The sequence below is a fragment of the Piliocolobus tephrosceles genome, chromosome 19 (genome assembly GCF_002776525.5).
Source record: "Piliocolobus tephrosceles isolate RC106 chromosome 19, ASM277652v3, whole genome shotgun sequence".
Lineage (NCBI taxonomy): Eukaryota > Metazoa > Chordata > Mammalia > Primates > Cercopithecidae > Piliocolobus > Piliocolobus tephrosceles.
This window is the reverse complement of record NC_045452.1, coordinates 36,094,556-36,111,303: the sequence shown is the minus strand read 5'-3', so window position 1 is coordinate 36,111,303 and position 16,748 is coordinate 36,094,556. Positions and strand designations below refer to the sequence as shown.

The window sequence follows — 16,748 nt, the reverse complement described above, 5'->3', positions numbered from 1 at the left end:
TCTGTTGCCCAGGCTGGAGTGCAGTGGTGCCATCTCTGCTCACTGTAACCTCTGCCTCCTGGGCTCAAGTCAGCGTCCCACCTCAGCCTCCTGAGTAGCTGGGAATACAGGTGCGTGCCATCACATCCGTTTAATTTTTGTATTTTTTGTAAAGGTGGGGTTTCGCCATGTTGCCCAGGCTGGTCTCAAACTCGTGTGCTCAAGCCACCCACCCTCCTCAGCCTCCCAAAGCGCTGGGATGACAGGGGTGAGCCACTGCGCCCGGCCCACCCCCTGTTTTACAAGGCGGTTATAACCTCGGTATCAAAACCAGATAAGGACAATACAAGAGAGATTTACAGGCCAGCTGCATTCAGAGCATAGGTGGAAAATCCTAAACGTAACAGAGCTGAACCCACCATCCCATCTAGTGCTCCTGGGGTGCCCCCACCCATCCTGGTGGGAGCCTCAGGCTGAGCTGCCCTGATCCCAAGGACTCTGCCACGTGGTTCCCTGAAGGGGCCAGAAAGACACATCAGAAAGTTGGGGACAGGGTGAGGGAGGCCATCATCCTTTGGAGCAGATTCGGCCACCTGCAGATGAGAAGAGCCAGTTCTGCAAAGTACCCTCCCTCCCTTCTTCACCTCTCTTTCACTTCCCTGGGGTTGTACCTCCCAAAAAAGCATCCACACCCAGACGTCTCCCCAGGCTCCCTCTTCTTGGAAACCTGAGCTAAGACGGTAACTAAGCTGGGCTGGTTACAGTCATGTGAGATTGGTTTAGCATTAGACAACTGATTCATACAGTTCTTTGTATTAACATATTAAAAGAGAAGATGTATGACCTTTTCAGTAACGCAGAAGCAATTTCAGAGAAAACGATATTTACGTAACAACCAGAGCAGCGAGCACATTCCTTTTGGGTCGTGATTCAAACACATCAACTGTAAAAGAACATGTTTGAGACAATCAGGGTTATCTGACGAGGGACTAGGTTTTAGATGACATCAAGAAATTGTCAGGAATCCTGTCACACATGAGAGCGAATTTGCGCTTATATAAAGAAATGTTAGATTTGTAAGAGAGGTACCTGAAGTGCGCGGGGGTGAAATGACGTGGCGTCTGCGCTTTGCTTTAAAATACTCCAGTAAAGAAAAAACCAAGAGAAGCGGGAAGCGGGGGCAAAATCCTCCTAATTGTTGGATCTGGCTGATGAGTATGTGAAGGGCTCATTGTTCCATGGTCTCTACTTTTGAGACTGTGTAAAAATTTTCGTGATAAAAATAAACTCAGTGAAGTAGCATTTGCCGCCACCGTAAAAGTGACACCCAGTGATGGGCACATTAAGTGCTGGCTGGCAGGGGGAGGGCGGGGCATCCCTGGCTCTGTCCCCGTCACCCATGACCTGCACGTTCTGGCCGTGGTGAGCGCCCAGTGTGTGCTGTGGGACAGAATTCTCTCTCAACCCCCCAGAGAGGATCCTCTCCCCAGCCTAACTCCAGCCTGGGAGGGCCTAGGGGGTCTATGGCACACTCTGCCTGCCGGCTTTGTTCTGGAAGGGGCTGGCGGGGCATGGCCGGCCCCACGTTCCACTCTGAGGACAGCTCGGGGGTCTGCAGGGGACCATCCTGTCTAACCTGCTGACCTCGAGGAGAAGCAGGGCGAGGGCTTAGCGCAGGCACATTCCCTGCTGAGCCGCAACAATGCCGCATCCGCCCTACACAGGCGGATTTGTGTGTGAGCCCGGCGGGGCCCTGGAGTGGAAAATTGCAGCGCCGGCCTTTGTGGGGCAGACTGCTGGCGTTATGGGAATCCTTTAGATGAAGTGAATGTCGCCTTTGTGTGAGGGGCTGGCATTGAGCTCGGGTGCAGTGGAGCGGCAAATCGCTGAGGACAGGCTTAAGCTGGGCCGCGGAAACAATGCCGGGAGCGGAGGACCCATCGCAGACGCCGGGAAAAACCTCCCGACAGGTCTCGATCTGCAGAGGTATTCGAGAAAAATGATCTCCGAGACAGTGGCTTACATGCCCCCAGGCACACACACCACGGACACACACCACATACATCACACACACACCCCACACCACATATGCAACACACACATCACACACACCACACAGACACACACCACAGATAAACCACACACACCACACACCCCACACATCACACACCAGATACACGACACACATCACACACACCACAGATACACCACACATACCCCACACACACCCCACACCACATATACAGCACACACATCACACACACACCACACACACACCACAGATAAACCACACACACACCACACACACCCCACACATCACACACCAGATACACGACACACATCACACACACCACAGATATGCCACACATACCCCACACACCCCCCACACCACATATGCAACACACATCACACACACCACACACACACCACAGATAAACCACACACATACCACACACACCCCACATACATCACACCAGATACACAATACACATGTCACACACACCACACACACATCACAGACACACCACACACCACATTCATCACAGAAACATCACACACCACACATATACCACACACACATTCTACACACCCCACACATGACATAAACACCACACACACCACATACCACACACATCACACACACACCCCCCACACACCACACATATCAAATATACACCACACCCCTGCACATGCTCCCATACCGGTTGGAGCCCTGCCCTCGCACCCCAGCTCCCACACATCTGCCCCTGTGTTCCCTTGGCCTCTGGCCCCTTCTCTACCCTCGGGAGCCCCGTGCAGCCCATACTGGGTCCTGCCCAGCCCCTGGGCTGGGAGGGACGGTCCCCCTGTCATCCCCAGCGCTGCCCACCCTGCAGAGCGTCTTCAGGCAGCCGGGCTCCACACCTGTGACAGGCCTGAGGCCCTGGCTACAGGTTCCACTCGGCTGCAGTTCCTGCCGCGGCAGCCAATGGCCTTGAGGCCTCTCCCAGGTGGGACGGCCCCCGCGAGGACTGGTGGGTGCAGGGGCCAGCCCTGCCCATTGCCTTGCTCAGCTGTGGGAGGCATGTGGCTTTTCTTTCTCTGATCTCTGGGAAAGTCTTACTTTTTCTTCCCCGGGGGGTGAGGGTCAGGCCTGTGCTGGCACTGCGCTGAGCCAGGCATGCTGGGTTGGCCTCGATGGGGCCTGTGTGGAGGCTGCGTCCCTCCGACCCTGCCGCCTGTGCAGTCCCTGCATCTGTGTGGGGGGACCCAGCAGCAGTGGCCCTGGGTGGGGCTGGGACTGAGGGTCAGGCCGGATGGAGCTGCGTGGTGGCACTTGGCCCGCATTCTCCCTGCGGCCACCGAGACCCCAGGTGGGCACTGGCATCTTGGATGATGCCCGGGTCCCCTCACAGTCTCTTCAGTCATCCCCCACCCTCAGCCTTCTCTGGAAACTGCAGTGACCCCCTCCCACAGCCCCTCAACCCAAGGCGGGTCCTTTGGGGCAGACTGGGCGCTCTGGCTGGGCCTGCCCTGGGCTGGTCACGCTCGCCAGGGTCTCTGTCCAGGGCACAGGCAGGGGTGACGGTGACTCTCCAGGAGGCCAGGAAAACCAAGAGACATCCAGTGAGGAAGGGCTGCCCGTGCCCAGGGTGACCGTGTTTGCACAGACCCCAGTGTGCCTGCGGGGCTGAGCGGTTTGCCTGCCCCCGTGACCTCCCCAGGTGGGAGGCTGCAGGACCAGCCTTGTTCTTGCCCTTCCCAGCCCTGGCCTGGGAGGCAGACACTTGACTCGCGGCCCTTGGCTTCCGTGCCAGGCTGCCTGGACAGGTCAGCATCTTCTGGGAGGGGCCTTGGGGCCTACTGGGCAGACCTCTCTCTCCAAGATTCTTCCTGTCCCCAGGCTGACCTTTCCCTGACCCAGCTCACACCAGCCTGGGGCCTGTGTGCTGGGGTCGGGCTCCCGCAGGCTGTCCCAGGCAGGCCCCAGGGAGCCCTGTGCCACTGGGCAGTGGTGTGGGAGGCACAGGAAGCAGCTCACCTCACTCTTCAGACCTCCTCGCAGGGACCCTTGTTTCCTATATCCTCTCTACCTTGGGGTCCCAGCGTCGCTGGTGACAAGGCCGGCTGCAGGTTTTGGCTCAGAGGCAGACTGAGGGCAGAGCCAAAGGGCTCCAGCCCTCCCCAAACAGCCTGGGTTGGCTCACACTTGGAGAGCTGCCAGAGGCCGCTGGACGCCAGCAGGGAGCTCGAGGAGCCCCAGGCCGGTGGTGCCCCAGGGTATTTGACACCAGAGTGAGTCACGGTTTTGAATATTCCATCCTCCATACTGAAAAATTATTTTCAGGATAGTTATGTAATAATCATGGATAATCATGATTTTCTTGATTCATTCTTTAAAGCAATTAACAGAAAAAAGAATGCATTTCAATGTTAAAGATATTCAAATGCCGTGAATTCTTTCATGCATAAGTGAACATCTCAACTTCAGCACCACACCTCCGTTTGTGCTCCGGTTTCACAGTCTTACATTTGAAACACAGAATGAAAACACCAAGAGGTCATGCAGAATGACAGAACTGAAATAATTCCAGCTCAGTTTCTTTGTGAGTGCTGTTGTTGTTGCTTTTTTCTTTTTTTTGAGACGGAGTCTCGCTCTGTTGCCTAGGCTGGAGTGCAGTGGCACGATCTCGGCTCACTGCAAGCTCCGCCTCCCGGGTTTACGAAATTCTCCTGCCTCAGCCTCCCGAGTAGCTGGGACTACAGGCTCCCGCCACTGCGCCCGGCTAAGTTTTTGTATTTTTTTAGTAGAGACGGAGTTTCACCATGTTAGCCAGGATGGTCTCGATCTCCTGACCTCTGCCCGCCTCAGCCTCCCAAAGTGCTGGGATTACAGGCGTGAGCCACTGCGCCCAGCTATGAGTGCTGTTGTTATGTGAAATTTCTCGTTTAAGCACAGAAATATGTTGAACCACGGGGCTGGAGATAAGCACCCCTCCCCCAGTGCACCTGCACCCGGCCTTCAAAGCCGCTCCAAGCAAATGCAGGTGGCTGCGTCTGCAGTGTCGGGAGTGGCCCCCTGCCTGGCAGTTCACTGGACAATTTCCACTCAGCAAATGTTTACAAAAGGACAGGAAATAAAACTGTGCTAATGTGAAGATTACAGAAATATAGTCTCTCCCCATGACTCATGCGTTCCAGATCTGGGAATTCCCTGCGATGTCAGTGTGCCAGGGACCACAGACCGGGTGGCTTAAACAACGGACATTTGTTGCCTCACAGGCCTGGAGCCTGGGAGTCCAAGATCGCGGGGTCGGCGGGGCCGGCTCCTCCCTCTGCTTGCAGACGGGCCTCTTCTTGCTGTGCCCTCTGTGTATGTGTATTCTGGGTGTCTCTTTTTGGAATTTGTCCAGATTCCCCCCCGCCCCCGTTTTTTTTAGACAGAACAAGACTGTCGCCAGGCTGGAGTGCAATGGCAAGATCTCGGCTCACTGCAACCTCCATCTCCTGGGTTCAAGTGATTCCCCTGCCTCAGCCTCCCGAGTAGCTGGGACTACAGGCGCACGCCACCACGCCTGGCTAATTTTTTGTATTTACCTTAGTAGAGACGGGGTTTCACCATGTTGTTCAGGCTGGTCTTGATCTCCTGACCTCATGATCCACCCGTCTCGGCCTTCCAAAGTGTTGAGATTACAGGCATGAGCCACTGTGCCCGGCCGATTTCTTCTTCCTATAAGGATGTCAGTCACACGCATCAGGGCTCACCCAAATGACCTCCTTTTTTTTTTTTTGAGATGGAGTCTCGGTCTGTCGCCCAGGCTGGAGTGCAGTGGCCGGATCTCAGCTCACTGCAAGCTCCGCCTCCCGGGTTCACGCCATTCTCCTGCCTCAGCCTCTGGAGTAGCTGGGACTACAGGTGCCCGCCACCTCACCCAGCTAGTTTTTTTTTTTTTTTTTTTTTTTTTTTTTTTTTTTGTATTTTTTAGTAGAGACAGGGTTTCACCATGTTAGCCAGGATGGTCTCGACCTCCTGACCTCGTGATCTTCCCGTCTCGGCCTCCCAAAGTGCTGGGATTACAGGCTTGAGCCACTGCGCCCGGCCCCAAATGACCTCCTTTTAACTTAATCTCCTGAGAGATCCTATCTCCAAATACAGTCACATTCTGAGGTCCTAGGGTTACTACTTCAACATAGGAATTTTGGGGGAACTCAATTCAGTCCATGACACCTACTTGGTCAAATTTATTTGCAGGCTGGGCACGGTGGCTCACGCACGTAATCCCAGCACCTTTGGAGGCCAAGGTGGGAGGACCACTTGAGCCTAGGAGTTCAAGACCAACTTGGGCAACATAGCAAGCAAAACTCCGTCCCTACAAAAAAAATTACCAAAAAAATTTATTTGTGACCCCCAAATCAATACTTGTAGAGTTGTCCTGGTCATTCACAGATGCGTACGGTGCTGAGACCTCTATCTCCTTACACACGTTCCTGGCTGAGGTTGAATAAGGCAACACTATGCCCTCTTGTTTCAGCCTCATGCGGTCAGTGTCCTTTTTGAGGTCTATTGAGCGCCGCGATTTTGCATTTCGTGTGTTTTGTTTGTGATTTTGCTTTTTAAAACGTCCTCAAGCCCCAGCGCTGAAGAGCTGTGGGCTTGGAGGCATTTTTAAGCAAGTGGATGAAGCACTTCAGTCGAAACGCAGAAATTGTCCAAACAGATCCAAAACATTATCTAATTATATGCTGTCTACGACAGACACTTTAGATTCAAAGACACAAATAGGTTGAAAGTAAAAGATTTCTAAAAATATGCCATACAAATGGAAACCCAAAGACAGTTTTGGTTACTGTTTGGTTACTCTTCAGCTCTGCTTGGGGACATGTTAAACAGCAAAATCATGAGCAAAAGACGCAAAACTGCAGAAAGTAAGAAAAGCTGCAGCGCGTCTCACAGAGGAAACGTGTTAGAGACGCTTCCTTCAGGCTGAGCTACAGGGCTGCTGGCCATGAGTTCAGTGTTAGTGAATCAACGTTTATAGAGTCAGTAAAACTTTTTTTTTTTCTTTTTTGGAACAGAGTCTCGTTCTGTTGCCCAGTCTGAAGTGCAGTGGCACAAGCTCAGCTCACTGCAACCTCTGCCTCCCGGGTTCAAGCGATTCTCCTGCCTCAGCCAACCAAGTAGCTGGGATGACAGGCACGCACCGTCATGTCTGGCTAATTTTATTTTGGTTGTCTTTCCTTTTTAGTCTTAGGGATGGAGTCTCGCTCTGTCGCCCAGGCTGGAGTGCAGTGGCCTGATCTCAGCTCACTGCAAGTTCTGCCTCCCGGGTTTACGCCATTCTCCTGCCTCAGCCTCCCAAGTAGCTGGGACTACAGGCACTACCACCACACCCGGCTAATTTTCTGTATTTTTTAGTAGAGACGGGGTTTCACCGTGTTAGCCAGGATGGTCTTGATCTCCTGACCTCGTGATCCACCCGCCTCGGCCTCCCAAAGTGCTGGGATTACAGGCTTGAGCCACCGCGCCCGGCCAATTTTAGTATTTTTAGTAGAGATGGGGTTTCACCATTTTGGCCAGGCTGGTCTTGAACTCCTGACCTCAGGTGATCCACAGGCCTTGGCCTCCAGAAGTGCTGGGATTACAGGCGTGAGCCACCATGCCTGGCCTCAGTAAAGCATCTTTACACAGAAACACTCATAAGACAGATGATGCATTGCTTGGCTGATGAGAACATTGGGACCGGAGGCTCACAGGACCCTAACCCTGTGTCTCCCCTGGGAGCCGTGGTTCAGCAGTCCAGGCATCACTAATTCAGCACTCATCACAGCTTTATAGAACGTCCCTACCTCGAGAATCAACTGCTATGAATGCAGCAATTGCTAGAACTTAGCCCAGCAAAAGGGGAGGCGTATTTTGTGCTGACATGATTTTCACGGACAGTGGCTGGGAATCAGGAAGAGAACACTGAGTTGTTCTTGGTTTCATTCTGGTTTTTCATTTTCCACAGACATATCCCTCAGTGCACTGGCCATCACCTCCCCTGCCCGCCACCCGCACACTGTGGCTCTGAGGCAGCATCTTCAACACAAATTTTAGGAAGAGCCCAGGTCCAGAGCAAAAGGGTCTTGTTTCCCCCAGAATCCAGGCGAACGGCGCAGGGCTCTGGCCGGCGGATGCACTGACCTCAGCGTGCATATACTTGTTTATTTGTTTCTTGTTTGTCTCTACCCAGCTCCACAAAAGCAGGGACTTTGTTTAACACAGCGTTAAGAGATAGGACTCGACCAGTGTGGGACATTGAGCGAGGATGTGTGCACAGCAGGCTCCGGGCCAGTGAGCGGAGGTTAAGGATCCTGAAAGTAGCAGGCTTTGAGATGTGGCGGGGGGGGATCCTGAATTATCCAGGTGGGCCAGGAGAGCAATTGCCAGATGAATGTGATGGGAGAGACCTCACTGCCCACCACTGCCTTTGAAGGTGGAGGAGGGGCCACGAGCCAAGAAACACAGGTGCCTTGAGACGCCGGAGAAGGCAGGAAACAGATTCCCCCGAGCCTCCAGGAGGAGCCAGCCCTGCCAGTGTCTTGCTTTAAGTTGAATGAGATACATTTCAGATTTGTGGCCTCCAGAACTGTGAGATAAGACATTTGTGTTGTTTTAAGCCACTAATCTGTGATTGGTACACAACGCCTAAACTCGGGGTTTGAAAGGGCCCCTAGGGCCCTAGAGCCCTCCCCGTGCCCTGGTCCAGGACTTCCTGCTTCTGTTGTGCAGACTTAGGCCCCGGCTCACTCAGAAGGCCCCTGCAGGTCCAGCCAACCTTGTGGCAGGAGCCTTGACGTCCCACGACGGCCTCTGAGCTGCCAGGCCCTACAGCATGTGGTGAGGAGCACAACAGGTGTGAGTGCCTGGACTTCGCTCTGCCCGGTGTCTGAAGGACCTTGCCCCGTCCTCGGCACCCAGAGCGGTGCAGTCCATAGGACCAGACTGGTGCCCAGTCCCAGGTTGGTGCCTCAGCTACCTCGTCAGCCTGCAGTCCCCGCTGTTTGACCATGTGCAGGGCCAGCTGTGAAGGACAGCACAGCTCCTCCCTCCCTGCCAAATGTCAGGGAACTAAAAACACTGCCCTCAGTGCTCTGATGTTTAAATCATGTTTAGATGCGATGTTTAAAAAAATCAAAATGGGTCGGATGCGGTAATCTGACCCATTACGCCTGTAATCCCATGACTTTGGGAGGCCGAAGTGGGTGGATCACCAGAAATCAGGAGTTCGAGACCAGCCTGGGCAACATGGCGAAACCTCATCTCTACTAAAAATATAAAAATTAGCTGGGCGTAGTGGTGGGCGCCTGTAATCCCAGCTACTGGGGAGGCTGAGGCAGGAGAACTGCATGAGCCTGGGAGGCACAGGTTGCAGTCAGCCGAGATTGTGCCACTGCATTCCAGCCTGGGTGACAGAGCGAGACTCCATCTCAAAAATCAATCAATCAAAATGAATGCAAAAAAATCGTGGTGGACAAACTGTCAACATTGTACATAAAGGCAGGATGAGGACAATGGCCTTCTCCTTTTGCTTCAAGCTCCAGCATGGCTCCGCCCAGCACTGACCGCACGCCTGGCCTGGCTCGACCCTCCCCGGGGCCAAGCTGCATGCTGGCTTCCATCCCAGCGGCCTCTTCTTCCCCCTCCCTGTGCCCCAGAAATAGGTGGCCAGCACAGCGGGGCTGCCCGCTGCCTCACCCAGACTCTGTCACTGCTTGGATGTTGACCTCCAGCCTGGAAAGGTGGCTTTAAGCTTCCTTCCTTTCTTCCAAGCCAAGTGACCCGGGCATGAGGCTTAACCTTCTAAGCTCCCGTTTCCTGGTCTATGAAGCGGGAATGATGCTGGGACCTGCTTCACAGGGTGGCTCTGAGGACCCACAGGCAGAGGTCTGGTGTAGGCTTTTGGGGGAGGCACCTGTCACTCCCCCAGCGTTTCCTATCAGCACCTTAATTTGGCACCTCAAGGAATCGCTTCTCTGGAATTGTAACCTTGCAGGGCAAAAGTTGCCATTTCAAGTTTTGGGATCCTGTGTGCCCGGACAGTGCTGTAAATGCAGGAGGAAGGGTCTGGTCCTGGGTGTTGCTTACCACAGTGGTGCCCCGTGGAGCATACCTTGGAGCCCCGCTTTCAGCCCTGATCTCACCTGGGATGTGTCAGGTCTGATCCTCATACACTGGGGCATCTGACCTTTTGTGGTGTTCTGAGCCCATGGGCTGGAGATGAATTTGCAAAGCCCGGGAGTGTCCTGCCTGGGTGTGTGCTCACTCCACACGCATGAATCTGTTAGAGGCTGAGTAGGAACTGGGAGGCCTAAAGAGGACTAAGCAAATTCCCACAGCCTGGACCGAACACTAGAAAAGCTAGCCCGGGAGAGGGGGCACGGCCTCTTCCCAGCCTGGCGGGGGGATGTGGGGGAGGACCACACTCCCCAGGGCAAGTTTACCCCAAAATATCAAAAGACTTAAAACTAGGAGTGAGCTGGGCGCAGTGGCTCATGACTGTAATCCTAGCACTTTGAGAGGCCACGGCAGGTGGATCACCTGAGGTCAAGAGTTTGAGAAGAGCCTGGGTTTTCACATGGTGAAATCCCATCTCTACTAAAAAAAAAAAATAGCCAGGTGTGGTGGCAGGCACCTGTAGTCCCAGCTACTCAGGAGGCTGAGGTGGGAGAATTGTTTGAACCTGGGAGGCAGAGGTTGCAGTGAGCTGAAACCTCTGCATGGTCTAGGCACCAGATCTGGGTGACAGAGCAAGACTCCATCTCAAAAACGAACAAACAAAACTGGCAGTGCCTGGACACTTAGTGAGAACTGGACAGGGGCCCTGGGTCGAGGAGCAAAATAATCACCAGGACTTGCGGATAACAGGATCATGTGGGTGGCGGGACCGCATGGGTGGCGGGGACGTGGGGACATGTCGCCACCCTGACAGGAGCAGCCCAACCCAACAGCCACAGCAAGTCATGCCACAGAAGCTCGAGGCGTTACAGGGGATGATGGCAATGGGGCTGGGAGTCCAGGGTGGGCCACAGAGGGAAGCTCACCACCTGGCACGTTCATCTGCACACCGCCCAGCCCGTCTTCCTGTTGGAGGCACGCAGACAGCTGGAGGACAAGCATGAAACTTAACAGAGCTCCCCCAGGTGCTGGAATTATGGCACTTTTCAGTTTCTTCTTCAGGAGTTTTTACAAGCATGCATACTTTTTATAAGTGGTGAGCGTAACGGAGGTTCACAGAGTCACTCTGCTTTGGAAAACTGCATTCTTGCCTGGGCGCAGTGAGACTGAGGACGACGTGTCTCACCCCTGTGTCTAACAGGGGTGTGGGCTCTCTCTCCTCTGGTGACCATGAGGACCACCGGGCAGGACAAGGTGTGCAGAGAACTAGCATGGCCCCTGGCACGTAGCCCCTGCCCACTAACTGGGAGATGAGAAGCTCCATTGTTGCCCCAGGCGAGTATGGGGCACAGAGCTCCTCCTTGGGTTGTCTGCCCTCCCGGGAGCCCCAGGGTGCCCAGGCGGGCCTCAGCTAAGTCCAGGCCTCGGGGACAGTCCGTGCAGCCCCTCCCGGGGCTGGGGGCGGGCACTTGTCCCAGCCACGTTTCTGCTGACTGAGCAGCCTTCTTCATGAGCTCATGCCCTTCCAGAGAAATCCCTTAATGCCTCCATTCTGCTGGTGGCATATATAGGGAGGGCTCAGCCCTAGCTCCACACTGCGCTGCCCAGAGGTCCCGCTGACTGCTTCCAGCCTCCAGGTCCCCGTGGTACCAAAGCTGAACATGGACGTGACCATCCAGCACCCCTGGTTCAAACGCACTCTGGGGCCCTTCTACCCCAGTCGGCTTTTCGACCAGTTTTTCGGCGAGGGCCTTTTTGAGTATGACCTGCTGCCCTTCCTGTCATCCACCATCAGCCCCTACTACCGCCAGTCCCTCTTCCGCACCGTGCTGGACTCCGGCATCTCCGAGGTAAGACGTGGCCCGTGGTGCTGGCCTCTCCTCGCTGCTCAGAGGGTGGTGGCCTCGGTGGGTGGACAGCGATGGACGCTGGTCTTGCTCCGCAGGCAGGTGGCCTCGCCCCACTTCATCCCCTTGCAAAGGCTGGGCGAGAGCCTGTGTCCCCACCGCAGCCACGCAGCAGAGCCTCCCCTGGCACTGGGGAGAGGTTGGACAAGGGAGCAGCCTGAACCCACCCTTGTTTTCCTCCATCAGCTCATGACCCACGTGTGCTTTGTGAGGCACCAGCCACATACCGGAAACCCCAAGAGCAACCCATCCAGGCATGTGTGGTGGCGAATGCCAGCTCCCGGGTTCCGCTGGTCTCCTGAGTCCCGGAGGCCTGGGAGCAGGTGGGGGTCATAGTCCTGAAAGCTAGAGAACAGGAGGTTCCTAGTATCTCCTCCCATGAGTTCGGCCTGCCCACAGCCAGCAAAGCTCTTGGCAAGTTTACTCAGGTGCCCTGCCAAGGCCAAAAGGACAGGCAATGGGCTCCCCAGCCTCCTCGCTGAGCCACGGGTGAGCGGTGCAGAGTCTGTAGTTCTAGACGGCCTGAGTCCCACCCAGCACCTAAGAAACAGGGTCCTCCCCAGGGCTGCTGCAGTAGGCATCAATGCCGGGGCGCAAAATACCTCAGGGAGCCGAGGCTGAGCCAGGGCAGTGAGAGGGAATTGTGGAAGTGCTTTTTGCAGAGGCAGCTGCGCAGGCTATCAGCAGGCTCCGGCTGCTTCTATAGACAGCATGACGCCAAGGGCAGTGACCTCATTCCACAGGCTGAGTCCAGCCAGCCAAGCATCACTAGCCAGACGATCGACCCTAATGGGCCAACCAATCCATAACAACCCCTCCTACCATGACCAGTAGCCAGCTAGCCCATAACCAGTCAACTGATCTATAACTAGCCACCTGACCATAGGCAAACAACCAGCCGGCCCACCAGTAGCATCTAGCCCCTCAGTTGGCCTGAGGGTTTGGAGACAGGTCGAGGATTGTGCCTGTCCCTCCAGGAGACAGTCACAGGCCCCTGAAAGCTGTGCCCCACTTGGTGTGTGGGAGAAGAGGCCGGCAGGTGACCGAAGCATCTCTGATAACCGGGGCCCGCCCCGTCTCTGCCAGCCGCAGGAGGGACGGCACCCTCTGGGTAGCTCCACATAGCACGTTTGGCTTTCAGGTTCGATCCGACCGGGACAAGTTCGTCATCTTCCTGGATGTGAAGCACTTCTCCCCAGAGGACCTCACTGTGAAGGTGCAGGACGACTTTGTGGAGATCCACGGGAAGCACAACGAGCGCCAGGTGAGCCCAGGCACTGAGAGGTGGGAGAGGGGAGCAAGGTGGGCGTGGGGACAGGGGGGTCACGGCGGGCACAACCGGCCTGCGCACCTGCACGAGGCCTTCAACCCTGGGAGAGGGACACTCTGGGGGCCCCCGAATCAGGCCTGGCTTTTCCCCGAGGAAGGGGCCATCCCACCTGAGCACAGCCAGCCCCTCCTAGTGACAGAGGTCACCGTTCCGAGTGAATGTGGCTCAGGGATCTACGATAGGGTCCCTTCCCGGGTTGCTGCACCCAGCTGTCGCCAGCTCCATCCCTGTCACCTGGATGCCAGGGCGGTCTTAGAAAGAACCGCAGGAAGTGGGAGTGCCCCTGGTGGCCGCCTCCTAGCCAATGTACATCTTCACATGAGCCCTACCTGAGGAAGGCCAGTCCCCGACGGCATAGCTGCATCTGCTGGGAATGCTTTACATGCATTGACACCCTCGCCTCACAGCAGCCCTTTGGGACCAGTGTCTTCATTATTCCAGGACAGTTGGGGAACAAGGGGGTCCTCAGCCTGCTGGGTCCCACAGCTAGTACTGGGCAGGTGGGACGGGAGCTTCTCCCCACAGTCACCCTGATGCCCCGCTCTTGCTTGGGTGGAGGCCTCGGGTCTCCGTGGTGTTGAGGGAGCTGGCGCACGGAGGCCCTGGTGACCTGCATCTCCTGGCAGAGCCCGGAAGAGCTCACGGGCTCTCACAGATGGACAGTGTCCTGCGGGGCCTGGAGAGCAGAGGGGCCAGAAGGTGGAACTCTTAGCCAAAGTCTCCGTTTCTTTTGGCTGGGGTCCTCTTTCAATGACTGGAGAAGGCAGTGCTGGGGGGTGAACCCTGACCTCCTCATGTGCTGCCCCTCCCTCGCCTGGGCCGGGTAAAGCCCCCACTTAGCCCCAGCACAGCCTGGAAAATTGCACCCAGTGGAGGAGGAGGTCGGCCCAGGGAGCTGAGTCTGTGGCTTAGGGCATCCAGGGGACGTGGAAGTGCGTGCGTTGTCTGGCCACGTTAGGTGGGGCTGCAGAGACCTGGGCTGGAGCAGTCCTGTGCGGTCTGGAAGGGGAAGCCTGGCTGAGGTGCAGGGCCTGGTACGGAATGATCCTGCGATTTTGGAGTGAAGCCACGGAGCGTGAAGAGACACCCCCATGCAGGGAATAGCCCGGCAAGTGGCCACGAGGCCAGGCTGAGGTCCAGAGAAGCAGGGACGTGAATCCATAAATCCCAGGGACCTGGTCATGGGATGCGTTGTCCGCACCCGGCCCCTGTGAGGGCCCCTGCAGGCTGGCCACCTTCTGCGGTTGGTGGGCCTGGAGCAGCTTCACTGGCATGGGGCGAGGCAGCCACCTGCACAGTGGCCCCTCTGACTGTGCCCCCCTACCCTCTCCAGGACGACCACGGCTACATTTCCCGTGAGTTCCACCGCCGCTACCGCCTGCCGTCCAACGTGGACCAGTCGGCCCTCTCTTGCTCCCTGTCCGCCGACGGCATGCTGACCTTCTCTGGCCCCAAGATCCAGACTGGCCTAGATGCCACCCACGAGCGAGCCATTCCCGTGGCGCGGGAGGAGAAGCCCAGCTCCGCTCCCTCGTCCTAAGCAGGCATTGCCTCGGCTGGCTCCCCTGCAGCCCCAGCCCATCATCCGGGGAGCACCCTGAGGGCGGGGTGTCTGTCTTCCTTTGCTTCCCTGTTTTTCCTTTCCACCTTCTCACATGGAATGAGGGTTTGAGAGAGCAGCCAGGAGAGCTCAAGGTCTCAGGGTGTCCCAGACCCCGACACTGGCCAGTGGCGGAAGTGACCGCACCTCACACTCCTTTAGATAGCAGCCTGGCTCCCCTGGGGTGCAGGCGCCTCAACTCTGCTGAGGGTCCGGAAGGAGGAGGTGACCTCCGGCCAGGTGCCTCCCGACACATCTGCAGCCTCCCTCCTCCGCGGGCCCTGCCCACACCTCCCGGGGCTTCTGTGCGTCCGGGCTCTCATGGCCTCTTCTCTCAGACCATCTCCCCCCAACCCCTCTATGTAGTGCCGCTCTTGGGGACAAGGATCGTCCATGAGAGCGCAGCCCGCGGCAGTCAATAAAGAGCAGGTGACCCAAGCAACCCGCCGTCTGCTGGTGCTGTCTCCATGAGGGGCGGGAGGGGCGGGAGGGGCAGGCGGGCGGCGTCTGGAGGGAGGACAGCGGGGTCTCCTGCTCGCGTTCGACCCGGCGGCCTCGGAGTGACGGGGTGGCCTGCATCCCTCCCTTCTTCCCAGCTCAAGCGTCTCCCTCCACACTGGGCAGGAAGGAGAGGGTTTTGGGGGCAGAGCCTCTGATGGGAAAGGGACTGGGGAGCGCTTCCGAGAGCTGGGGGCAGCGAGGGACCTGGAAAGGGCTGCAGGGAATGGAGGGAGGCTGGGCTCCCTTCCCTGTCCGCGTGGGCACCGGGGCGGGACTCCTGCCCTGGCCTCCTTCTGCGGGCCGTCCTGTTCTCTCGGGGGTCTGCGGGGCTGTCCTGCTGCCTTCGGGGTGGGCTTTAAGGGCACTCGTGCTCTTGAGGGTCTGGAACTCGGCGGCTTCCCCTGGGCAACCCATCCTGGCCCCGAGTTGGAGGCAGAAGCTCGCTCTGTCCCCTCCCGGGACCAGACACTGGGCGGCCACGCCAGACCCCGCCACCGGGAGGGAGACTTGGCCTGGGGGGCCCTGGCTGCGCTCACCAAGGGGGATCCGGGGGGCCAGAGGGGACCCCAGTGCAAGCAGATGCCACGGCGGGTGGGCCCTGCCAGCGCCCTCAGCCAAGTAAAGCGCCCTCGACCCTGGAGGCCAAAGGCACCGGGACCCTGTTGGCACCAGCAGGACGACCACCTACTGCCACCGGGGGCGAGAACCACGGAGAACACGTACACCGACCCCAGGCTTTCAAAAAGTCAGCAACAGGCATTAGCGTGGGCGGCCATTGTGACGCCCAGTGACAGCCCGTGCCACAGCCACCGAATCGGACACAATCACACACTCCACACACCACACACTCCACACACACCACACACTCCATACAATCCACACACCACACACTCCACACACACACCACACACCACACACTCCACACACACACCACACAATCCACACACACCACACATTCCACACACACCCCACACTCCACAAAATCCACACACAATGCACTCCACACACACACCACACACTCCACACACACACCACACACTCCACACACTCCACACAATCCACACACCACACACTCCACACACACACCACACACTCCACACACACCACACACCACACACTCCACACACACTCCACACACTCCACACACACACCACACACCACACACTCCACACACACACCACACACACCACACATTCCACACAATCCACACACACCACACTCCACATACAACACACACCACATACCACACACTCCATACACCACACAACACACATTCCATATACTGCACACACA

At 56.7% G+C, this 16,748-nt stretch overlaps 1 protein-coding gene across 1 annotated transcript in view; it reads left to right on the top strand.

Moving 5' to 3' along the window:
- LOC111526514 (alpha-crystallin A chain) overlaps positions 1–15,396 on the top strand; it is a 25,282-nt gene extending 9,886 nt beyond the window's left edge. Inside the window, exons 2-4 of the mRNA XM_026447460.1 lie at positions 11,689–11,967; positions 13,166–13,288; positions 14,688–15,396. Coding sequence (XP_026303245.1) covers positions 11,689–11,967; positions 13,166–13,288; positions 14,688–14,894 — 609 coding nt within the window. The 3' untranslated portion in view covers positions 14,895–15,396. The remainder of the gene's footprint in view (positions 1–11,688; positions 11,968–13,165; positions 13,289–14,687) is intronic.
- Positions 15,397–16,748: the final 1,352 nt, after the last annotated feature.